The 26011-nt window shown below is 39.9% G+C and overlaps 2 protein-coding genes and 1 long non-coding RNA gene across 3 annotated transcripts; 2 read left to right on the top strand and 1 right to left on the bottom strand.

The window, feature by feature from the left end:
* Positions 1-2817: 2817 nt before the first annotated feature.
* Positions 2818-6108, bottom strand: LOC144994395 (uncharacterized). Its single transcript, XR_013657930.1, has 2 exons — positions 6008-6108; positions 2818-5363 (listed from the first exon to the last, which is right to left on the bottom strand). It is a non-coding gene; the product is annotated as an uncharacterized LOC144994395 (long non-coding RNA).
* Positions 6109-10328: 4220 nt separating this feature from the next.
* On the top strand, positions 10329-16535 carry LOC144994394 (solute carrier family 22 member 7-like). The gene is made up of 9 exons (XM_078952168.1): positions 10329-11100; positions 11196-11299; positions 14186-14340; positions 14418-14586; positions 14676-14799; positions 14864-14973; positions 15840-16054; positions 16130-16238; positions 16325-16535. The coding sequence occupies exons 1-9, from the start codon at positions 10720-10722 to the stop codon at positions 16533-16535; spliced, it is 1578 nt and encodes a 525-aa protein (XP_078808294.1). The 5' UTR covers positions 10329-10719.
* Positions 16536-18013: 1478 nt separating this feature from the next.
* On the top strand, positions 18014-24574 carry LOC144991057 (solute carrier family 22 member 7-like). The gene is made up of 10 exons (XM_078944791.1): positions 18014-18503; positions 18574-18677; positions 20667-20821; positions 21638-21806; positions 21904-22027; positions 22117-22226; positions 23550-23764; positions 23856-23964; positions 24078-24284; positions 24391-24574. The coding sequence occupies exons 1-10, from the start codon at positions 18123-18125 to the stop codon at positions 24431-24433; spliced, it is 1617 nt and encodes a 538-aa protein (XP_078800917.1). The 5' UTR covers positions 18014-18122; the 3' UTR covers positions 24434-24574.
* Positions 24575-26011: the final 1437 nt, after the last annotated feature.

The following is a 26011-nucleotide window of genomic DNA, read 5'->3' as shown; positions in this document are numbered from 1 at the left end:
TAAATATCCTAGTAGACGACCAACCCATCTGGCACCAACAACCGTGCCACGTTCAATAACAGTGAAGTCATCTTTCGTCTCTATTCTGTTGCTCAGATTGAACTGCAGCAGATTGTCTTGACCATGTCTACATGGCTAAGTGCATTGAGGTGCTGTCATGTGATTGGCTGATTAAAAATGTGCGTTAACAAGCAGTTGGACAGGTGTGTCTAATAAAGTGGTCAGTGAGTGTATATAACATAACATATAGTTTCATTATCAAATATTAAAGAACAGAACTAAATTATTAAAGAACATGCTTATACATCTTCCCCATCTCCAATCTCTACTCATCTCCAATCAACATTTCTCAAATTGAAATCCTTTTCAGAGACAGAATCCCACTACAACACAAAAAACTACAAATAAGGCAGAATATATATTATAATAGCCAGTAGACTGCACTTATTTGTAGACAAGATTTTTATCCTTGTTTTTCTTTTTCACTCTGTTCTATTCTTTCTTGCTTGCTGGATTACTTTCTTTTTCTTTTCTTACTTTGGTCTGTAAGTTATGGTGTCCTTTTAAGTTAACTATTTAGATCTTAACCAGAGTTACATCTGCCACCATTAATCAAGGGTTCTTTAGACTGACCCTTTTATTCCTTGAAGTATTATCATTACTATAAATATGCGTCTATCTTTAACTGGTGTATGCTAGACTTAATCTCTGTGGCATTAATTTGATCACTCTCTGCTCTATAAAAAGGAGATTACTTTGTTGGACTTGAGCCTTTCCTCCTGTATTCCGAGCCAGCCCAGCTGAAAAGCCTCAGAGGCTGGGCAGGTCTGAACGGAGGCCCGTAGATGGCCGGTTTTTCAGATGAGAAGGAACAGCTCATGGACAGAGGCTGAAAAGCCGGGGCAGAGTGATGACAACGACTGACGGCTGCACAGTCAAGAGACACTCTGCGCTTCCATTCTACTGAAGGCTCAGACAGAGACATGCGGTGAGCTGCACAATTAACTTTACTGGCAATATAAGATGGAAGACCATTGAAGGCATCATCCACGGTGCCAGTTGGGCTTTTAGACGCTGCTTCCCAAGGAGTTGGTGGCTTGGGGAGTTTTTCTTGAAAAGACGTTTGCCTTGTTGGTAAGAAAGATGGCCGATCTCCAGGCGAGAGAAGTGAGGAGACAGGAGCTGAGTTGAGTTGCTGAGACAGGCTCAGAGAACGGCTCCTCCCAAAACCCTACAAAAAAAATCAGGTGTTATTGTACTTATTCAGCAGAAACTTTCTAGCCTTTGCTGCCATCCTCTGGATTTATTTATAGGGGTCGATTTTAAACTAAAATTTGTCGTAAGAGAAGAAAGTTACAGAAATTTAAATATAATAGTCTGTCCAAATAAATCATCATCCATGTTTAACCTCTTAAGACCTGGCATCCATGTGGACATCACATTTTGGGTTACATTAACACAGTATCTAATTCTGCTTAACCGAAGTTATGTGACTACATGTATAGAGGGTTAGCACAACTATTATCTCATGTCGTAACCCTTGTGCTATCCTAGGCACTTTAACATTGGGAGTTGGGTCATCTAGACCCACTAGACAGTGCGCTGAACCTTTTTTTCTTCAATGATTTGTGATCTTCACTGGTGTCCATGGATTACATGAAATCTTTCCACCTTTATCCACCTTTGTCATAGTAGGGAGCACACGTCAATGTACGGGTGGGGTCATCTAAGATAACACAAGGGTTAAAATATTGCCTTAGGGGAATTTAAATTATCTAAACAAATTATCTAAAAAAAATCTAAGTTGTGTATATAGTTAAAGAGGATTTTCCTCCTCCTTGCTTGCTGCTTTCTCTTTTTTCTGCTACAAGAGGTTAAACCAACCAAAGGAAGAAATTGTTTTATTATAAATGCTGTCTCTCTTTCAATGCCTGAATTACAAATTTTGTTAAATACCTTTAGTATCAATCAAAGCTATCTTTGTGAATTAATTCTTTCAAATTCATCAGTCTGATTTAGGTTTTCAACCAACACATGTTGTATTTTATCTGCTGTTGGCCAATGCCTCAAAAGCTCGACACATTTAATACAAGTCAGTGTAAATAGACAATTGATACTTTAAGAATCTTTTTTAGCCCACGTTTTCACGTGTTCGGTTTATAAATCTAAACGTTAGACAATGTTACAATAGGGAAAATGTTAATCATTTTATTATATATTTGTGAAATTAAGAGTCCTCTTTCTCCATATTTGCTTTAAACATCTGTTTTTCAAGTTAATTGATAGATAGGAGTTTAATTTCAACAGTTAAGAAGATTCTAGATATCTGGAGGATTGTAGTTTACGTTTATTTTCTTATCAAGATAGGAGGAAAATCCTCTTTAACTATATACACAACTTAGATTTTTTTTAGATAATTTGTTTAGATAATTTAAATTCCCCTAAGGCAATATTTTGACTGCTGTAACATATTTCATTTCTTTCTTTACTTCAGGTACCTTCAAAGTTTTGTACCAAGTGAAATCAGAAAACCCAGTAAATCATTTTTTTTAGAAGCAAAGCTCCTCTTCCGTGTGGATTTCCTTCCTTGGCAACCATTAACATCACCCGGGAATACAATGCCAATAAACGTACAGTAGCTTCTTAAAACGGTTTCTGCTGGAAAAGCTGTGAAGCAAGCAGACACAGGTGCTCCCAAAGTGAAGAGGTAAATCCTTAATGACTGACAGGAAGGTGAGATAAAGACAGTTGATGAAGAATTAGCATTCAGTGAAAAGGAAACTAAAAAACAAATCAAGCATAAGACAAACACACAAAGGAGGAAAAAGAAGTTTAATGGTATGACTATGCTCATTAGAAGAAGTGCAATTAATGGAGATACAGACAAACAAAAGTGTTGTTTTTGTGTTCTCTTTTTGATTGATTGATTCGATTTTAGATTCTTTACATTTCTGTTTTCAGTGTTTTTCAATTCAATTCAATTCAGTTCAGAGTTGTAGTTATAATGAGCCTAGTGGTGTCTCAGACTTTACTAATTCAGCACAATGTTCTGTATCAGATCGAATGAAGCATTGCAACAGGCTTCCACTGCTTGCTTGTCACCACTGGTTTCTTTGCTGAAAACTTTGGCCGAGGAGCCATTTGACGTGCGCCTCTAGCAATAAGAGATGCAGGAGAGAAAGCTGAAGCTATGCTGTCACCAAGGGACGAGTGCTTGGATGATGTGCTTGCAAATCGGGCTCTTGGTGCTTGCTTGCTGCTTACGTGATGGGCGGTGGTTGTGACAGTGAGCTTTTTATCCAAATGCTTGTCAGCCTCAACCAGCCCAGCTGATCTTGTGTTTTTGGCAGAGAAAACTTGGAGACTTACCGATTCAGAGGACTTAGCAGGAGTCTCTGCTTTGCTTTGAGCTGAAAGCTCAGGGCTTTTATAGGACGAATGAAGGGAGGCTGATCTTTGTTTACGGCTTTTTGTAACTTCAAACTTTGACGCAGGAGTAAGTTTAGGACTAGGGGCTTTGCCCTCAGGGACCACATCATACTTGAATAGTGACGAGTCCAACTGGTACGGCTGGTGTTTCATAATATCTAAGGCGTTGAGCTGCTTGGGAGCTGATTTAGGTTTCTCTTTGGACTTTACTTCTGGGCTTGTGGGAAGGGGCTTCTTGGCTGCGGATGGAGGGTAAAATGGGGAAAGCAGAGGGTTATATGACAGTGGAGGTGGGGCTCTAATATTGGATGAATATCTCCAAGAGTTGGGGAGGGACTGAGTTGGCGAATGGGGTCTGGTTTGGTGAGCTTGCACAGTTTCTGAGTCAACAACAAACTTCTCCATACGAGACTGTCTTTTGGCAAACAATTGTGCGCCCTTTCCTGCCATGGCTGTACCTCTTGCAGCCTGACTGACACCTATACTGGAGGTTGGGACCTTTGAAGGAACTTGGGAGGCATTTATTACATGGATGTGACACTTTTCTGTCTGTGATGAAGAAGAAGCAACTAGATTTGGAGCGCTGTCTGACTTACTGATTGAGGGTGAATAGGGACTGTAAGAAGGACTGCTGGCCTGCATACTCACAGATGATGGCTGATGACTCCAGCTATTTGTGCTTGGCTGGGGATGAAGTTTAGGAGAGGAGCTGACTGAAACCCAGGCATTGGCAGGTGTTTGAAGAGCGGCCTGAGTTTGATCTGATGGCCAACTGCTTGTCATCTGTTGAGGCTGGACCCCGTCATCCTGGCTGTGACCCCCCACAGGACTGCGAGATAGTTGTGAGATTGGACTCCTTGAAGGAACATGTAGTTCACTAGAAGGACTCTTTGTCATCCAGGGTGGGCAGGCTGGATTGATGGGGGGTTTGGGGGCAACAGGAGGTGGGTTTTTAAGTTTAATTGTCCTGGGTTGCATGAAGTTACAAGCTTCAGCACCCAAACTAAAACAGTCTTCCTCTGGTTCAATGTAGGACCTCCTCTCTCCTTTGTTTTGGCGCTCAGATGCTTGTGCAGATGCTGGCGGCTGCTTGTTTGCAGATTTCCTTTTGGAGTCTGAAAGAATGCCAGTCTTTATTGCTGGCACATATATACGCTCATCTCTTGAGGCAATTATGTCTGCTGTTGGAGACCACACTTTTGGGTTGCTGTTGGGCAGTGAAGGCCGTTTGAATTTTACTTCCTCCATTGGGGCTTGAAGAGTTTCCTCAGCTACAGTGAAGCCACCTTGAAATCCCAGAAAGGGTCTTGCGGTTCTATTTGGCACCAAAGGCTTTGGCATGTTGGATAGGTTGTTTGTCTGTTGAGCATCTTGATGGTGCTCCAAAGGCTTTTTTGGATTCACACCAATGTATTTGGTCTCTTTGGCATATACTTTCATTGTGTCATTAACGTTCCTTTCTTCCGTTCTTTGCCGTTCTATTGCAGCACCCATTGGCGGTTGTTTACTGCTCAGTTCTTCCTGCTCTAATATAAATTCATCAATCCGTTTGCGTCTTTGAACAAACATCAAAACACCTTTTCCTTTTGTTTCTGGTAGTGCATCCATTGCTTCAACTCTTTTCCAGTTTAGACTTAATCAATGCTGGTAATAATTAATAGAATATTCTCCGTTGTAGTCAGACACTTGTTATACCTGGCTGATCTAATCTAGTCAGTTTTCCTTCTACTAGGGCTTTGCTTTGAATGGATGAACACCGCTTCTCTGATTCTCCAGTGTGTACTTATTGAGGCTCTACTAGTGTCTGTTGAACAGCAAATTTCGTTGTTTTCAGGATCTCAGTCTTTTTTTCTTTTTTGTTAGAACCCGGACAATTTGATGACATATAGTCTTGTTATCTTTAACATAGTTCTCTTTGAGGGCTCTTTTTGTGCCTGAGACAAAAACAAAACAGAAAGAGAATGACAAAAAATATATAAATAAATCTGAGAGAAATGTAAAAATCCAAAGATAAATACACCATGATTCAGGGGGAAAAAAATACTTTTTAGGGTTTTGTGCAGTAAAAAGAAAAAACTGAAATGAGCACAATGATTTAAAGAATAACATAATTAAAAAAGTCCTCTACTGTAGGAGGCACATAAAATGAGCAGCTCACTTTCCGTTGCAGCCGAGAGTTACGATTGAAAAGAGATCCGGTGACAGAGCAGGCTGACACATGTTGGTGTCTGTCAAACTCGCCAGTGCCACTCTCATCATATGGTCATATTTTATTCTTATCCTGCTCCGTCTAAGCCATTGGATGGACCATTTAAGTCCACCTTGAATATACTGTAAGATTGTAACCTGAAAATGGATGCTACAATTTTTTGTTACCTTTTAACTACATATATTACAACCTAGAAAATCATATTCAAAGTTTTTACTCAGAGTTCTGGGTTGCCTGCATGCAAAGTTATCATCGCACTGTGCATTTAAAAAATAATACATATGCATAAAAAAGTCGTACTCTGATCTTTAGCATCTGCACAAGTGTTTTTTTTTTCATTCAAAAGGAGAGTTGAGGATAGACTCTTACTTGTGTGCCTTCTCCTGTTCCTGTCCGGTCTGCACAGATCCGAACCAGACCCGGAGTTCCAGCTCTCTGCCTGCTCAGCACCCTCGTCTAAGATTCCAAAGAAGACAGAGGCAGGAGGTGCTTCTTTACTCCCTCCTTCCTCTGAAAGTTCAGTGCTCCAGTTTGAATTCCCTGGGGCATGTTTTGCGGTCGGGGTCAAGACCGGGGTCGCATCGGCCAAGTTGATAAAGAACAAGAGAAACTGGAGTGGCTGCCACGGTTTCTAAAGGTTTAGAGTCTGGGGTCTCTGGATATGCAGACCACGACACATGCCATATCTGAATGTAAGGATTCAGAAGTGGGCAACTTATACCATTTCATTTCTTTTTTTAAAACATTTGCCATAAAGTTGCTGTCTAACTCTTTCCCACATGCAGATTTTTACTTAAGTAGTGTTTTTAAACATGAAATACTATGAGACAAGACATTTGCAATGAAGACATGCTCAAACCAAGAAGCAGGAAATCATCTATTGTCCTAAGACATTAATTTACTTCTTCAAATTATTCCATTCCCCAATAGGAAGAGCATCATACTCTGGGAGTTTCATTAGGCCTGCAACTGCTGTAAATGGAATGGTATTTAATATCATGGGACAAACAACATTCACGTCCAACAGAATTAGCAAAACATTAGGAGGGCTGTTTTCCGAACTTGTGTTTACACAGAGGTTTCTTTTTCTGTGCTGTGCCCATCTGTCACTTCATGTTTCTCATCTGCCTTTGACATTTAAACATATGTTTAGAATCTCCAGCACTTTTTTCTTCTCATTTTCAGGCCATTAAGGCCAGAACTGTGTTCCCAACTCTTAGGTAATAGTTTCTTCATTTCCTTATTTTATATAGTGACAGTTACCCTTTAAAAAAGTTGACAAAATATGCTGTTAAGTTAAAAATCTATTGCACATTCTCCCAAATTAAGCCTTAAAACAGTCTTTTTTTGGAAAGAGGCAGGCAAAAAAAACCTCAGAAAATCATTTCCTGATATTCACCAAGGGGTGGTGCCAAACCACTACAAAATTAAAATCAACTTTCAAAGTAAAATCCTTCTAGCTTCTAGCTAAGGCAATAGAGGCATGTGAACTTTAACTAAAATACTATAAAATAAAACAAGAATAACCTTAACTTTATGACAAAATATCTTTTAAAAGATTAGCGCTGCTTTGGGACCAATTTTTCAACAGGAATCAAACCATCAAGACATAAGATGAAGTATCCCCCAAATAGAAAAAGGTCAATACCCATACTATGGCAACACAGAAAAGTCGGATTGATTTCAAAGTTACAGAAATGGATGAAACCAGAAAGAAACACAACATCTGGCCTAAACAGGCTCTGAGACTTGAGAAGACATGGTAAAAAAGGAGAATCCTGCAAACTAAATGTGCATTCTCATCCAACATTATTGACGTTCTTAACAGGATATACGGGCCATCATAAAAGCATATATAGAGAGCCGAAACATCACCTAGCAGTAGTGTCATGTGATGTCATTACAGCAGAACATGAAGGGCTTGTCACGAAAACAAACTGAGTGTGGTGTAGTCCAGGTTCTGTCCTGAAGAAGAAATTGACACTGACTCCTCAAGTTTTCCTACAGGAAAATGAATAAAAGCCATTTTGACCTTGTAAATTAGCTATTTGAGTCATTTCAAATCAATAAAATGGTTTTGGGTAAACCTCTGTTGTGCAATCACCACCTGAGATCGAGATCAACCATGATGAAATACATACTGAACCACTGCATATCTCAACTCTACTGATGTTCACTCTTTAGTTTACTCTTAACCCTTGTGCTATCCTATGACCCCACCCTTACGTTGACATGTTATCCCTACCATGACAAAGGTGGAAAAAGGTGAAGAGGATTTCATGTAATCTATGGACACCAGTGAAGATCACAAATCATTGAAGATCAAGAAAGTCTTGTGGGGTCCAGATGACCCAACTGCCAATGTTAAAGTGCCTAGGATAGCACAAGGGTTACGTTAAAAGTTGGGGCTTTAAACTGATCTAAGCTGTGTAGACACCACACGCTTTGCCTGACCTTTGGCACAGCTTTAATCAAATCTACGAGTTGTTGCCTCTTTTGGAGAAAAAAGCCAAGAAAAAAGAATGTGTAACAGCAAAGATGCAGTGTTTAGCATTCAGCAACCTCATGTATCATCAATAGACATTTGGTTTGATTTTTCGCCTTGAAAAGAGGGGTCAGCATCTATACCTAGGCTATATTGTCTTTTAAGAACATTTCACTTTCACAATTTTTATGTCATCATATATATATATATATATCTATATTGTGTATATACTAATGTAAATAATAATGCATTTAAATGCTATTAAGTCTTTCTTGCATTTTTTGTGCTGCACCTTGAGTTTATGTCAGCTGTGACCTAAAAAATGTGGTTGAATAAAACTAAATTGTTAAACATTTGCAGATGTCTTGTGAATTTTTTCTTCATGTTCTGTTGGACAGTTTTGTTTCACTCATAGATTCCCTCATTATTTTCTCCCATTTTCTCAGACTCCTTGAAGTATTTTAGTGATACATCAAAGACCTGGTTACACTGCTCCTGACAGCAAATATAGTCACATACGGTGGTGGACAAAATTGTTGGTACCCCTCAGCTAAAGAAAGAATGTCCTCAATGCTCACTGAAATTACTTGAAACGTTCAAAAGTAACAATAAAATAAAATGTATTGAAAATTAAATAATCAAAATCAGCCATTACTTTTGAGTTGTTGATAAACAGAATTATTTAAAAAAAAAAACAAATGAAATAGGGCTGGACAAAAACGATGGTACTCATAACTTAATATTTTGTTGCACAACCTTTTGAGGCAATCACTGCAATTACACGGTTTCTGTATTTGCCAATGAGCCTTCTGCACCTGTCCACAGGTATGTTGGCCCACTCCTCATGAGGAAACTGCTCCAGTTGTCTCAGGTTTGACGTGTGTCTTCTCCAAATGGCATGTTTCAGCTGAATCCCATGTTCAATGGGATTCAGATCTGGGCTCATAGAAGGCCACTTCAGAATAGTCCAACGCCTTTCTCTGAGCCATTCTTGGGTGTTTTTGGGTGTGTGTTTTGGATTGTTGTCCTGTTGGAAGATACATGACCTGCGACTGAGACCAAGCCTTCTCACACTAGGCAGCACATTTCTATCCAGAATGCCTTGATAATCTGGAGATTTCATTTTACTTTGCACAACTTCAAGACACCTTGTGCCAGATGCAGCAAAGCAGCCCCAAAACAGAACTGAGCCTCTTCCATGTTTCACAGTAGGGACCGTGTTCTTTTCGTTCTATGCTTCATTTTTGAGTTTACGAACCTAGAGCTGATGTGCCTTACCAAAAAGCTCCAGTTTTGTCTCATCTGTACAAAGGACATTTTCCCAGAAGCTTTGTGGCTTGTCAACATGCATTTTTGCAAATTCCAGTCTGGCTTTTTTATAATTTTCTTTCAACAGTGGTGTCCTCCTTGGTCGTCTCACATGAAGTCCACTCTGGCTCAAACAAGGATGAATGGTGTGATCTGACACTGATGTACCTTGATCTAGGAGTTCAGCTTTCATGTCTTTGGAGGTTGTTCTGGGCTCTTTGGAGACAGTCCCAACTATCCGTCTCCTCAATTTGTCATCAATTTTCCTCTTCCAGTCATGTCCAGGAAGGTTGGCTACTGTCTTGTGGGTCATAAACTTCTGAATAATATGTGCCACTGTCGTCACAGGAACTTCAAGCTGCTTAGAGATGGTTTTGTAGCCTTTACCTTTACGATGTTTGTCTATAATTTTGTTTCTAATGTCCTGGGACAATTCTCTCCTTGGCTTTCTGTTGTCCATGTTCAGTGTGGTACACACCTTTTCACCAAACAGCAACGTGACTATTTGTCGCCCTTTAAATAGGCAGACTGACGGATTATGGGTTTGAAAACAGCTGTGATGTCAATTAAAGGACATACCTGAGTTCATCATGACCCCCTGGACAATTAGTTCTCAGTCTTTTATGGAGGTACCATCATTTTCGTCCAGCCCTATTTCATTTGTTTGTTTTTTTAAATAATTCTCTTAATCAACAACTCAAAAGTAATGGGTGATTTTGATTATTTAGTTTTCTATCAATTTTAATTTATTGTTACTTTTGAACATTTCAAGTCATTTCAGTGAGCATTAAGGACTTTCTTTCTTTCTTTCTTTAACTGAGGGGTACCAACAATTATATCCACCACTGTGTGTGTCACATACAGATGTGGCCGGGATAGGCCCGTGACCCCGAAAGGAAATAAAAGGATTAGAAGATAAATGAATGAATGATTGACAGATGTGCATTTTTTATTTTTTTGCTTGTGTTAAGTGTTATATAATTTTTTTTTTTAAATGTAGAAATGTCTGGTGAATCTCTCGCAAAACAAAAGTTAAATACTAATCTAAATTTTTTAGTGAAATGTTACTTGGTTTAATAAGTTACCTTAAGAATCAAGACAGTGAATAAGGATGCTGAAGTCCCCCCTCTGTGCATTCACCACAATGTAAAGTCACAAATCTGTTTTAATGTTGGTTTGAAATGATTAACATTGTGCAAGTAAATGTGTATTTCTAACACAAAGTCAGGTCAGCTGCTCTGACTTCCACAGCATTCAGAATTTCCTGATACCTGAGACACACAGCAAAATGAACTTTGATGACATACTCTCTGAAATCAATGGATTTGGAAAATTTCAAATTGTGCTTTTCTTGATTCAGGTGTTATCTAGAATTAGTCTGCCGTGCCACTTCCTGTTGAGCAACTTCATCGCAGCTGTTCCGCCTCACCACTGCGACATCAGGGGTATCGAGGATGGAGGGTTATTCGGAAACTTAACTTTCAACCAAAAAGTCATTGTTGGCATTCCAACAGAGCGAGATGGGGCTCCAAGCTCCTGCTTAATGTTTACAAATCCTCAGTACCAGTATTTGTTCAGCTCAAACACCAGCGAGGAGACATATCCTGTCAAGTGTCAAAATGGATGGGTCTATGACAAAAGCATCTTTCGGTCTACTTTGGCAACAGAGGTGCATCAACAAATTTGATTTATTCAAGGACTTTTGTATTTGGTTTAAAATTAAAACTGCAGTGCATCCAAACATTGGCTCTGATTTCTTTGCAGTGGGATCTCGTGTGCAACAAAAAATGGATGAACAAAGTAACCGCTACTGTTTTCTTCATCGGTGTTATGACTGGAGCGCCTCTGTTTGGATATCTGAGTGACAGGTAAGGCTGGCATGCAAGAATGTATATCTTAAAGTACCAGTGTTCATTGTTTTAAGAAGAACTATCGTTTTTAATGTTAAAACCATCAGGGAGAAAAGTTGTGCAGTACTGTCCAACGTGTTTGATAAAACTGTGAGATAAGAAAACAAATCAAATATTTAAAAACTGCAATTTATTTGTTTTTAATACATGTAACTTTGAAAACAGTTACAAAATAATACGTTTTTACTAATGTAAGGGTGTTGACCATTCAACACATTTAAACTTTTGAAATGACATAATAATAATAATAGTAATAGATAGCAATTTATTTTTAATTGAAATAAAAAGCAGTTTTATTGTGATTATAATTAATATTATTACAGTAGTTAAAACTGATTATACTAGTTTGTATTTGTAGTGTGAAGGCAGTAGTTAAAAATGGATATTATAAACAGTAAAAGAAACACTTGTTGTTTTCTGCACTCTTGTTTTTCTGCTTCCACTTACAAGCTAATGCACACCTTAGCTCATATTAATTTTGGGAACATAGTGTCGGGTAGGGAGGGCTGGTGAGGATTAAGGACCCAAAATGGTTCCAGGGCAAGAGGTTTATTCTCAAACAAAAGCGCTGCAGAGCAGGGAAACAAAACTAAACTTACTGTGACCTAAACATGAAAACATGGTAGAAGACAGTCAGGAAAGAGATGGTAATGGACCAGCGCAAGACGAAGGCAGAGACAAGACTTATATACAGACCGGACTGACAAGACAACGATCAGGAGAGATTAGAACCAGGGAAGTCAAAACTCAAAAGCATGACAAAACAGGAAACCTTCCAAAATAAAACAGGAAACAGAACTCAAACATGACAGAAACAAAAGGAAACAAAAACTAAGGCAAAGACATCCAAACCATGACAGTACCCCCCCCCCCCCCCCCCCCCCCCCCTCAAGGAACCGCACCGAGGTTCCAAAAGTCAACCCAGGAGGAGGGAGCCCATAGGATGAACTTTGATGGACAACAGAGTTCATGGAGACTGGGCTGGGCACACCAGCGAGGCTGAGACAATAAGTCCGGAAGGCAATGCAGTCTGGCATGGCAGGTCCGGCGGACGGCCATAACAAAGATCAGGAGATTGGAACCAGGGAAGTCAAAACTCAAAAGCGTGACAAAACAGGAAACCTTCCAAAATAAAACAGGACACAGAACTCAAACATGACAGAATCCATGCAGTCTGGCTTGGCAGGTCTGGAGGACGGCCGGAAGGCCGCGCTGTCCAACAAGGCCGACAATGCGGGTCTGGCATAAAGTCTGGGGCTAGCGTGGCCAAGTCAGGGTGCATTGGCGGTTCAGGTGTCGGCAGGGAGCCCAAAGCCGGTGTTGGGCCAGGCATAGAGTTCAGGGCCGGGGTGGCAGAGTCAGGCAGGTCTGGCCAGTAGTCGGGTGACAGCGGGTTGAGCCAGTCATCGGGGTCAGTTGAGTCGTCAGTTAACAGGGCAGCCGGGTCAGGCATGAAGTCTGAGGCAGGCGGGGCAAGTCAACAGTCAGCTGGCGGATCAGGCCAGCAATTGGCTGGCGGGTCAGGCTAGTAGTTGGCTGATGGGTCAGGCATGGAGTCTGGGACCGGCATGGCAAAGTCAGGGTTCGGCCAGTCGTCGAGCTCCGGCGGGTCAGGCCAGTCGTCGAGCTGGCAGGTCAGGCATGGAGTCGGCTGGTGGGTCAGGCATGGAGTCGGCTGGAAGGTCAGGCCGGTCGTCAGAGTGTGTCAAGTCCACGGCCAAGAGGGCAGGCGGGTCGGGCTATGGTGTGTCCGGGACCACCACCGGAACAGGAAAGGGCTGAGGTGCATCTGGGACCACCACTGGAACAGGCTGTGTTGCGTCCGGAACCATAAATACAAGACAGATAAGAATTCAATAAAATGAGTGAAAAAAATATTATTAATTTCATGCTGTTTTATTTTTTTCTTCTTAATCTGCTTAATGTTATACGGAGCCCGTGTCCTGACATTAAGATATAAAAATATATCTTGTTCCCACAGATTAATATCTTGTTCCCACAGATTAATATCTTGTTCCCACAGATTAATATCTTGTTCCCACAGATTATTATCTCGTTCGCACGAAATACTATTCCGTTCCCACAAGATACTATTGCGTTCCCTCAAAATACTATTCCGTTCCCTCGAAATGATTAACTCGTGCAAACGCAATAATTATGTCGTTCGAACGCAATAATTAATCCGTTCGAACGCAATAATTATTCACGTCATAAGTCATTCACGCGGATATGCTCTCTGTACGCCGGCAAAAGCCGCTTTCAGCGGTAACTTCCGTGTCTCTGTGACCCATGTTCGTTCAAAAAAGGAACATGAAAAACAAAAATGATCACTTTATTACCGTCTCAATGAATACAAGAAAAATATCAAAAGATTTATGATAACTAGGCTGCTTTGTCATACGATAGCTCCTGCCGTTCGAACGGATTAATTATTGCGTTCGCACGAGTTAATCATTTCGAGGGAACGGAATAGTATTTTGAGGGAACGCAATAGTATCTTGTGGGAACGGAATAGTATTTCGTGCGAACGAGATAATAATCTGTGGGAACAAGATATTAATCTGTGGGAACAAGATATATTTTTATATCTTCATGTCAGGACACGGGCTCCGTAATGTTAAGTATCTTTTTAAGCTTTATTTTTTTGTAAAGCCCTTTAGGACCCTGATGGTGTTGTAATCATGTCATTCAATCAAAAAATATCAGGGGATGTAAACAGAAAATATCTTTAAGGTTTGTTTTTTTTTCCACTAAAGCTAAATTTCGACTCAACAATGGACTTTCATTTGTCGCATATGACAGTCATATTTTACATACTTAATCCATGACTCCCTGTGTGAACAGGTTTGGACGACGGCCTCTGCTTCTGGTGTCCTATCTGTCCTCACTCACCTTTGCTATTCTCAGTGCAGTCTCAACGTCATTTGTCATGTTTGCCATTATGAGGTTTCTCACTGGGATGTCCCTTGCAGGAATAAGCATTATCTCTATTGCCTTAAGTAAGGAAGCTAACAATTGCTCATTCATCCATATTTGCATCATTTGTTTTGCTTTTATTAAATGTGTTTCCCCACAGATATTGAATGGTGTAGTACCAAACACAGGACTTTTTCTGGTATAATCATTAGTTTGGATTGGACACTTGGAAACTGGCTTTTGGTAGGGATTGCTTATGGGATAAATGAGTGGAGAATGCTCATTCTGGCTGCAACTTCACCCTTAATTCTGGCTGTTATGGTTTGGAGGTAAAAGCTTAGGCTTTACTTTAATACAAAAATGTTTTGTCTGAATCACACTTCATCAAAAAATGAAATAACCCTTTTTCCAATTTCAGATGGCTTCCAGAGTCTGCTAGGTGGCTCATAGCAAATGGAAAAGCAGAAGCTGCTCAGTATTACATGATGAAATGTGCTAAGATGAACAAAGGATCCAAGGGCCTCACCACCATCACACCTGAAGTATGTCTATACATGAACAATGAATTATGTGGATTTGTGAGTCTAACAGTGACCCTTTTTGTAGGCATTACTGGAATCTGTGGAAAGTGAACGTGAAGGAAAGAAGTTCACTGTTGTAGACCTTTTCAAAACACCAAATATGAGAAAACTTGCAATATGCTCAGGGATTGTTTGGTATGTATGAAATGTGTGTGGTTGGACCGTGAGTCTTTTTTTGAGTTTCAAAATACTCCAAAGCTACCACAAAAACTGCTTAAAATATTGCAAAAAATATCTTTTCAAATGTTGGCTCTGTGACAGACTGTCAATCTGTCCAGACTCCGACAGTAGCTGGGACAGGCTCCAGCAACCCTGTGAACCCAAAAGGTACGGTATTTAGTGGGTTCAGAAGATTGAAGGAGATTTACAATCTTTTTATTATAACTAATAAGTATTAATTTATCAAATCAAATCAAATTAACCTTTATTTATGTAGCACTTTTACAAAAACACGTCACTCAAAGTGCTGTGCATAAAATACAATAAAATTTAAAAACAAGATGACAAAACAAACAGTGCCGACACCCCCCCCCCCCCCCCCTCAAACACACTCACACACACAGACACACACCTGCACACCATGATAAAAAAGTGATAAAATGATGGAATGCAGAGACCATTTTTATGTTTAAAAATTATTGTTTGTGGCACATATGCTACAGTAATCTCTTTTAGAATGAACTTATTTCTTGTAAAAATAAAAAACTAAGCATCAAAAAAAAAGTATAATGATGAATGAGAATATTATAACTTTGAAAAGCACTTTGGATTAAAACGCTGTCAAATGCAGGCCTCTTATTCTAGTTCAATTCAATTAAAGTCAAACTTAAGTTTATACAAATGGTATTTTTTGCAGAATTAAAAGAAACAAACACATATTCTGGATCTGAATTTATGGGCGAAAACACACTAATTTAAACATTATAATAAACTTTTAATTTTTTGAAAAGACTGCAATAACATTCGTTTATCAGTTGTTAACTGACATCTCTCTTTTTTAGGTTTGTAGTTGCCTTTACATATTACGGAATTACTCTGAATATTTCGGGATTTGGACTCAACCCTCACCTGACACAATTTATATTTGCATCAATTGAAATGCCGATGAAGATTGCAGTCTATTTCTCTTTAGAAAAACTTGGAAGAAGGCGTTGTGAGGTCACAGCCCTTCTGGCCACTAGTCTCCTCCTCTTCATCAATATTTTTGTTTCTAAAGGTACTTTTCTGTTAAAATAGATACTGTTGACTGATTTTTGTAGCAATATGTGATAAGCGCTTACTTTCTTTTTAGAAAAATGGCTCATTCGTACCATTGTGGGAGTTCTCGGAAAATCCACATCAGAGGCCTCATTCACAATAATGTACCTTTATACGACTGAACTCTATCCCACAGTAGTACGGTTAGTCAGTGAGACACTTTGTCACTACGTCCACCTTGTTTTCATGTGGCAGGCATCACAACATTTGTCTTTTGTGTCTTTTGCAGACAGAATGGTTTAGGCTACACTGCGTTTTTGGCACGCCTGGGTGTGTCCGTCTCCCCACTGGTCGTTCTATCAGAAGAAGCATGGCACCTACTCCCAGCATGCATTTATTGTGCGGTGGCTCTCGGCTCAGGTGTGATTGCTTCACTCCTGCCTGAAACATTAAACGCTCAATTGCCAGAGTTCATTGAAGACATTGAGAAAACCAGGTAAATGAGAAACGGTTTTCAAGAAAAAAGTTCTGCAATCCAATATTTAATCTACAGTAAAGGATTATTCTCTGTAGAAGCTTTCTGTTAAAGAATAACCCAGAGTAACATTTCTCAGCACGTTACAGCATGCTCTGTCTTATCTGTACTTGCAGGAAACAATCTGCGAGGAGGGAAGAGATTCAATCAAAGATGCACGATGACCTGTTACCAACACTTTCTGCTTAGCTTTGTGAAATACAAAACGCATGTTTTATCCTGTTTTTTTTTTATCCTGGCAAAATCATGACTAAACCCAATAAATCATTTACCTAAAAGTGTGTCTCTTCTTGGTGAGCTAAAAGACTGTATTTGCTGCAGGGAGGCATCTTTTGCTTCAGTGTTCAGTGGTCATTCATCGGTGACAGGTTTGTTTGTTCCACTTTTTAGTTTGTGAATTGAAAAATAAATTGTCATAAAATAAATAATCAAAGACAAATAAGAATTTAAAAAAATTAGTAAAAGAATAACTATTAATTTTAGTGTTGTTGTTTTTGTCAGGTATTCAAGAGGATATGCAGGGTGAGAAACTGACTAAAACATGATATATATGTATTAAAAAAAAAAGCATTCACAAAATCCTGGTCGGAGCAGCATAGAGCACAAGAGTTAGAGTTACATTTAATAAAATATGAAGTTTTCAAAGAGTAATAAAAACTGGAATGTCAGAAAACCAAAGGGAATATTGAATTGAGAATATTACTATAATTATTGGGAAAAGATAGCTGAACTGCTATAATTGAAATGCTCAGTGAATAAGATTCATTGTTCTATGCAATATTTTAAATAAGATACATGCACTTTAAAATTGTTTAAATAATAAGGTTTGGACAAGTTACTAAAATAATGCTAATAGTAGCACTATATGTGGTTATTGTAAAAAAAAAAAAAAGTGAACATGGTGGGTAAGATGTCTAATTTAACCCTTGTGCTGTCTTAGATGACCCTTTTCCTTGCATTGACGTGTTCTCCCTACCATGACAAAGGTGGATAAAGGTGGAAAGATTTCATGTAATCCATGGACACCAGTGAAGATCACAAATCATTGAAGAAAAAAGGTTCAGAGCACTGTCTAGTGGGTCTAGATGACCCCACTCCCAATGTTAAAGTGCCTAGGATAGAACAAGGGTTACAGCATTTTGGTCATCAGAAACATTAAGTTTAAGACAATATTGGCATAATTCTCTACTTTTTTTTATGAGGCATTTAAGTGAGAACTAGTATTTAGAAGAACAGGTCATTAGTAAATGATTAGTTTTCAGACTTTGCAAAACACAGTTTTATCATAACGTTGTCAATTGTAATGTTTGGTGCACCTGTCTCATCCTGCTTTATCTTGTTCAGGGTGGCTGCAAGCTGTGACATTTTGCTGACAAAATCCAAGTTACTCATTGAAAAAAACAAACTTGTAGACTAGACTCCTGTTATATAGCTGAGTGAGCACAATAAATCTTTCACTTAGCAGCATCTGGATGAAAGACGTCGCTGTTGCTTCTTTCATTGAATTTTTTTCTTTTCCTCTTTCTGTCATTTTTGGGGATTTATCTTCAAGATGAAGTTTGAGAATGTGCTGGCAGAGGTTAATGGATTTGGAAGGTTTCAAATAAGGACAATCCTTCTGTTGGTAATTCCTCGCATGACTTTGCCTTTTCACTTCCTGCTGAATAATTTCATTGCAGCTGTTCCTTCTCACCACTGTGACATCAGCCCTCTGGATGATGGAGACCTTTTTAGAAATTTATCTGAGCTGGAGAAGCTTGTCGTTAGTATTCCCGCTCAGCAGGATGGGAGTTCACACTCTTGCCAGATGTTTGCAGAGCCTCAATACCATCTTGTTTGGAACGGGACTAACAGCACTGACCCACTCAAAATACCATGCACGAATGGCTGGTGGTACGACAACACCACTTTCAAATCTACTTTGGCCTCACAGGTGAGACATAAAATCCATACCAGATCAGCATTTTTTATTCCTCTGATTTCTGTGTGTGTTTTTCCTGCAGTGGGACCTGGTTTGTGATAAGAAAAGCATGAACAGAGCTACAGCTACCATCTTTTTCATGGGGGTCATGCTTGGAGCAGCAATTTTTGGATATCTCAGTGACAGGTATGTGGTTTTTGACTATTTTTAAAATCTAGAAATTATAAATTAATTCTACAAAGAGAAATTAGAATACTTCATTTATATGTAAACAAAAACTGCAATTAAAGCTGCTAAAAATCATTCAAAATAATGTGGGACTAATAGATGCAGCAGTTAAAAAATGATGTCTCAAGATTAGTTTGCACCGAAGAGATTAAATCTCATTGATTTCATTTTTGCAACCAAAAATTCTAAACAACAGTATTTCAATTTAATATTTTTAACCTCTGACACAACTTTTATGAGTTACTTTTTAATTTAGACACTGCATTACCAGTATGATGACTGATATGAATGATTCATTTTTCACTCTTTCCCCATCCGTTTTCCACCAAGTTTTCTTTCAACCCCAAGCCCTGTGAAAGTGACGGATCACACTGTCATGGCAAATGGTGTGCTGATCAATTCTTTTCTGCTCTTTTTCTTGTATATCAAACTACACATATGAAGGAAGCAGCTTCTGAGGAGCTGCCAATACGGAACGGACACATAAGGAGCAGCTCTTTATTTGATTTACTTACAACAAGCTCCTCCCATCAATCAGGTTTCATTAGGGTTGGGTCTCACCAATAGTTCCCAGAATAGATTTGATGCGATTCACCAGAGCCTGATTGGTTTACTTTTTCTTTTGATCTGTTCGATTCAACTCAGTTTTGAATTTACACATTTAGACATATTTCTACAGAAATACGTTATAAATGTATACATATCTTTTGAGTACGGTATATTTATATTAAACTGATACAGTTCATATACTGTAGGATTTAGTAGTGAAATAATAAACCAATGAGATTGTTAACACCATACAGTGTTACATGGTAGAAGTTCCAACAAAAATGTGCAGATCATTGACATTTTAAAGGCTCCAAACAATTATTGTTACAAAAATAATTGTTGTGCCTCTCCTGGAGGGTGTTTCAGTTTGACCACTAGGTGGAGCTCGTGCAACAGCATCACACTTTCTTCTTCTTTTAGTCAGCAACTTATGTTTAGGTCGACCCAGCGTTAGCATTATCTGTCCTATGGGAAATTCATTATACGTTAGCATCATGCTTGCATACTTTGACTGTACTGCTGTTAATGTTAAAATTACATCGTAGATGCATCAAAGTGTATTAGTAATGTTCCATGAACCTTCCAATTGTATTTTGTAAACTGTCTAGCAGTTTTCACAGTTGTACACCATGAATGTTTCAAAGCTTGATCTCACGAGAGTAGCGTTAGGTCACCGGAAGAGAAAAGTCATGAAAGATCAATCTCAACTTTTATGGATTGATTATTGATCTATTAAGCTTAGATCAATTCAGATCGATTACTCGATTTTATTGACCCAGCCCTCGTTTTTAAGATCAGGAAGATCTTATGCACAAGTAGACATTTGACCTTCAGAGTTGGTGTCCAAGAGTCAAATTACAATTTAAAATTAAACAACAGTGGAGAAACTTTATTTGTTTGACAGCAGGCTGTAATGAGTAAATGTCAGGTGTAGCAAAAAGAGCATCAGCAAGACTTAAAAATAAAAAGATTTGTAAGACAATGCTGTAGACGGCATAAAAAAGTGCAGAACTGTAGATGTGGAGGTTTTCTTTGTGAGTAATGAGGATAGAAAGAATAAGGGGACGACTCATCTTAAGATGTTTCATAAATGAAACAAGACAATCCAAACTGAGAGGGTTTGAACATAGATATTATTAGTTGAACGATTGGATGTTGAAGTTAGAGCTTACAGAAAACATTCATGTTGAAGAGGAAAGGGTAGGACTGAGGCAGATAATTGTTTAGTGACCTTTAATAAAAGACATAAAAAAACAAGACCTTGTTCTAAAAAGTCACTATCTTGTCACAACTTTTCTGACAGGAGTAAAAGCCACCTGCAGCTTTTAAAATTCTCATCAAAAACATTGATGTGTATATGATTGATGTCCTAACCCATATTGTATATTTTGTTTACAGGTTTGGCCGCAAAAGAACACTTCTGGTGTCCTACATAGCAACCACCCTCTTTGGATTTGCAAGTGCTTTCTCATATAATTTCCCCATGTTCGTTGCCATGAGGTTTTTAACCGGAGTAGGAATTTCTGGAATAAGTATAGTTTCCATCGTTCTTTGTGAGTTGACCGTCTTGGTTTTTGCTATTTACAATACAAAAAGTAAAGATGATTTAAGACACAAATTATGGCTTTAGTATGGCAAATGTTATGCTATTAGTTAATACTAAACTGCACCAAAGCCATGTTCTGGCGTCTGTTAAATACAAGGTGGGTTTTTTAGGCAACAGGTTTGCTAAATACCACATTTCTGAATTTTTTTTTATCAGTTTAACGTGTCTTGTCATTGCATTTTTTGAGGTTTGAGGGTTGTTTCTACATTTTCCCTCTGTTGCGCTGACACAAACCCATACACCAATTATTGTTTTCTTAGCAGTGACAGTTGCTGGATGTCCAGCAGCATATGCATTTAAGTACTAGCTATACTCAAGAAAACTGTAGCTGTTTTTACTTTCACTGAAGTGCATTTTGTCAGTTTTATTTAACTCTTAATTTTTCACATATTTTGAAAATGCTTAAGTAAAATATTAATATTTTGCATCCCTCAACGATTTAGGCAAGGGATTGCGAAACACCCTTGAGTAGAATACTAGAATATTTATCTTTGTGGGATTCCGTAGCTCATACTATATAATCATGCTTTACAACAATTACTCAATATGGTTGTGTGCAACCGCTTGACATAGGCTTTTAAGGAAGTCCACAAAAAAAATTTTGTTGAGTGTACATGCAAAAAAAAAAAAAAAAAAAAAAAGATAAAAGGAACAACTATCTGTTGCCAAATCAAATTTTTGGACACCGACATGTAAAAATTGTATGTTTGCAAAAACTAAAATAAAATTACTAACTTTTAACACAAGAATGATGCGCTTGCAGGTGTTGAATGGGTGGACATCAAGCATCGGACATATGTGGGTGTTCTGATGAGCCTGGACTGGAGCTTTTCTACTGTAGTACTGCCTGCTCTGGCCTATTTTGTGAATGACTGGAGGTCCCTGACTGCCACTGTTACAGCCCCGCTGCTTGCGGCTATGATCACTTGGCGGTGAGGAGAAGTGAAAAGACTTCAGATGCAACTCAAAATTGTTCCAGGTGTGACTTTTCTTCCATGCAACCACTTCTTTCATTCCTTTGTGTCACAGCTGGCTTCCTGAGTCTGCTAGGTGGTTGATAAGCACTGGAAAGGTGGATAGAGCTCATTTTTACCTTCATCAGTGTGCCACTGTAAACCACAGAGAGGACTTCATGGCAGACTTAAAGCCTGAGGTAGCAATTTTATTATTTTTCAATATTCTTTTGCATTACCAGTATTCAATATATTATTCTTTGATTGATGTTTCCGTTTTACTCTCCAGGTTTTGTCTAAAGTAATACTGGTGGAGGATGAAAACAGAAAATATTCTTATGTGGACCTTGTGAAAACCCCCAGAATGAGACGACTGGCGCTTCTTACTGGCATAGTTTGGTATTTACATTACTCAAGTACTGTGATGGCTTCCTGTACTTTATAATGTGCAAAATTTTGAATACCACACAAAACACACACATATATATAAGTATGCACATGTACACCCACCAGCCACTTTAATAGGCACACCTGTTCAACTGCTCGGTAACTGCCGGTAAATCACATGGCATCAACCAATGCATTTAGGCATGAAGATATGGTCAAGACGATCTGCTGCAGTTCATACCGAACATCAGAATGGGGAAAAAAAGTGATTGAAGTGACTTTGAACATGGCATGGTTGTTGGTGGCAGAGGGGTTGGTCTGAGTATTTCAGAAACTGCTGATCTACAGGGATTTTCACCCACAACCATCTCTAGGGTTTACAGATAACTCCAAAAAACATCTAGCGAGCACAGTTCTGTGCATGGGCAGAAATGCCTTGTTGTAGTCAGAGGTCAAAGAGAATGACCAGACTGGTTGGAGCTGGTACAAAGGCAACAGTAACTCAAAGGTCTGCAAGCGTCTCTGAACGCACAACAAGTCCAACCTTGAGGCAGATCAACAACAGCAGCAGAGGACCACCCCGAGGATCACTAAGAACAGAACACTGAGGCTACAATTCACACAGGCCCACCAAAACTGGACAATAGAAGATTGGAAAAACATTGCCTGGTCTAATGAGTCTTCATTTCTGCTGCCATATTCAGATGGTAGGGTCAGAATTTGACATCAATAACAGAAAATCATGGATCCGTCCTGCCTTTTATCAACAGTTCAGGCTGGTGGTGGTGGTGTAATGGTGCAGGAAATATTTTTTGGCACACTTTTGGCCACTTAGTGCCAATTAAGCTTGATTACAACACCACAGCCTACCTAAGTATTGTTGTCCATCCCTTTATGACCACAGTGTGGCCATCTTCTGAAGGCTACTTCCAGCAGGATGACAGGTATGTCATTCAGCTGAAATCATCTCAGACTGGTTTCTTGAACATAAAAATGAGTTCACTGGACTCAAATCGCCTCCACAGTTGCCAGATTTCAACACAATAGAAAACCTTTGGGATGTGGTGGAACAGGAGATTGGCATCATGGATGTGCAGCCGACAAATCTGCAGCAACTGTGTGATGCTGTCATGTTAATATGGAGTAAAATCTCTGAGGAATGTTTCCAGTACCTTCCTGAATCTTTGCCACCAAGTATTAAGGCAGTTCTGAAGGCAAAAGGGCACCAACCTGGTACTAGCAAGGTGTACCTAATAAAGTGCCTGACAGGTGTACAAACCTACATATGTTAAGATAAAATAAAAAAAATAATAAATAATCTTTCATCTTTTGAAGGTTTGGAGTGGCTTGTACCTACTATGGAATTAGCTTGAATGTCACTGGGTTCGGAGTGAACATTTATCTCACACAGTTCATCTATGGAGTGACAGAAGTTCCAGCAAAAGCCTTCATAGTTTTCTTTTTGAACAAGATAGGCCGAAGGTTGACTCAAGTCGGAACACTTTTATTGACAGGACTGTGCATTTTCTGCAACATTTTTATCCCTCAAGGTAAAAGGAAAATGTTTCTTTTTTCTTTTAAAAGAAAAGCTTATAGTTGTTTAAATTATTTAATGCTGCGAAATGAACTTGACTGTCACAGATCAGGTGGCTGCACGGACCACTGTGGGAGCTTTGGGCAAGATGTTTGCTGAAGCTGCATTCACAACTGTATTTCTGTACACAACAGAGCTGTACCCCACTGTCATGAGGTTAAAAAAGTGTATTTTGATAAAGCTATTACATTTTAGCACATTGTAAGCACTTATAATTTAAGGGTATTTGCGAACTGGTAATGTATTTCTTTTTCTTTTTTTCCACATAGGCAAAATGGGTTAGGATACAGCTCCTTCATGGCTCGGATAGGAGTTTCTGTTTCCCCTCTGATGATGATTCTTGAAGAAACATGGATTCACCTTCCAAACACTATTTTCTCAGCCGTGGCTTTCATAGCAGGACTATCCGCTTCTTTTCTTCCTGAAACTCGAAACATCCGTCTTCCAGAGACCATAGAGGACGTAGAACAAAAAAGGTAGAATGAAACGACCTATGTAGATCCTTCTAACATGAAGAAAAAATATTTTACATTTTTGTTCACAAATCCTTTGATTGTTTTTTTGTTCGTTTTTTCCTTTTAGAAGGCGATCAATTCCAACAAGTGATGAGAAATCTGCTTCATGAAGTTTTTCTTCAATGCAAACAAAGGAGGAACCAGCGAGTGATGGCAGCTGCTGAAAAACAGCAATCTAGGGTTTTGGTACTAGATGTGATTGTATTCAAAGTTGAATAAATATGCTGTAAACCAAAATAAAGATCCTGCATCATGCATAGGACAATGAAAACAAAAGCGTTCATGAAGACAAAGAGGATTTCCTCAAAGCTTTTTATAATTTTTTTTTTTTTTTTTTTTTTTTTTTTTTTTTTAACTTGTCCTGTCCAACAGCTGGGCAGACAGACGAGAGCTGAGGGCCTCTTGTGTTGGACATATTTTGCTTTAACAAGAGGGGTTATTAATCTTCTGACAAACCAAAGGTATGTCTGAATAAACCCCTTTTGTAATTGAGGCCAAACTTTATTAATTTCAATCATGTCTGAAAATCTTTGGTGTTGGACCGGACAGAAAAGGAAAGAGGGGAAGAAGAGAGAGGGACGCTAGAGAGAGGGGGGGGTAGGGGGTGATAATAGGAGGGGAAGGGGGATAAGACCATGAAGCAGCATACAGCAACAAGTTTACTGGTTGTTAATCATTATGGTAAGGTTCAAATGCAGTACAAAAAGGGCGGGGCCCGTCCACACACACACTCAAATGTTATAAACACACCTGTTAGCTGCAAAAATGTCCACCTGTCGACATGTACACAAAACAGATAGTGTTCACACACGCATACTTATGCCTTTAAACCAACTAGTGTGAAACATTTCAGTCATTCAGTCATGCAAGCTATTAGTGCAAAGGTGAGCTAACACCAGTGCTCAGGTGAGGTTTTATGTTCTTCTAAAATGGATGGTGGAACGTGAAAAGAAGGAGGGAGAGTGCCCAGCCATCCCCACCCCAAGACCCCCACCGCAGCAGCAGCGGCAGCCGGAATCCCCCCAACGCCACACGGGAACCGGCAGGGAACAACCGCCGCCCGGGCGACCAAGCCCGCCACCCAGGCCAGGGCCAGCAGGGCCGCCGCAAGGCCCCCAGAGCCAGAGGCCAGGGAAGCACGGAGGGAAAGAGAGCGCCGCCCCAGCCCAACCAGGAGAGCAGCCCCCCCGCCGCGCTGGGAGAACCCAACGCAGAGCCCCACCGGAGAAGGACGCCCACAGCCCCAAACGAGCACCCCACCACCACCCAGGAGTTCCGGGCATCCCCCCGCCCCAACCCCAGGTACGAGCCAGGACCCCCCAAGGGAGACCCGCTCCGCACTCCAGGCAGTCATCCGCCCGGCCCACGGTTGGTCCAGGGAGGAGCGAGGCAGGGGGCCCGCCGCCCCCGCCCAGGAGGGGGGAACCCCGGGGAAAAAAAGAGGGCCCACAAGGGGTGTTATAAATATGGCCCGACCAGGCTCGGCCACAGTTGGAAATTTGGCGGGGCCCAGCACTCAGGAGCAAGGACCAGAACCCACCCCCCAGGGACCAGACACCCCCGGCTCAGATGTAATGTGAACTCCCCCACCGCGCGGAGAGAGCACCGCCGGGCCCAGGAAGCCGGCACCCCGGGGACACGGCCGCCGTTGCAAAGGGGCCCGCACCCCCCACCAGGGAAGAGGCAGG

Source organism: Oryzias latipes, chromosome 1 (genome assembly GCF_053564925.1).
Source record: "Oryzias latipes strain Hd-rR chromosome 1, Olatipes_Hd-rR_3.1".
NCBI classification, from domain to species: domain Eukaryota; kingdom Metazoa; phylum Chordata; class Actinopteri; order Beloniformes; family Adrianichthyidae; genus Oryzias; species Oryzias latipes.
Note: the sequence above shows the minus strand (reverse complement) of the source record. Positions and strands in the feature narration are given on the sequence as shown.

Coding starts and splice junctions, on each gene's coding strand:
- LOC144994394 (XM_078952168.1), top strand. CDS start 10,720: ATGAACTTTGATGACATACTCTCTGAAATCAATGGATTTGGAAAATTT. Junction 14,341..14,417: donor CATTATCTCTATTGCCTTAA/GTAAGGAAGCTA, acceptor GTTTCCCCACAG/ATATTGAATGGTGTAGTACC. Junction 16,239..16,324: donor CTCTATCCCACAGTAGTACG/GTTAGTCAGTGA, acceptor TGTCTTTTGCAG/ACAGAATGGTTTAGGCTACA.
- LOC144991057 (XM_078944791.1), top strand. CDS start 18,123: ATGAAGTTTGAGAATGTGCTGGCAGAGGTTAATGGATTTGGAAGGTTT. Junction 20,822..21,637: donor TATAGTTTCCATCGTTCTTT/GTGAGTTGACCG, acceptor ATGCGCTTGCAG/GTGTTGAATGGGTGGACATC. Junction 21,807..21,903: donor GCGGCTATGATCACTTGGCG/GTGAGGAGAAGT, acceptor TTTGTGTCACAG/CTGGCTTCCTGAGTCTGCTA.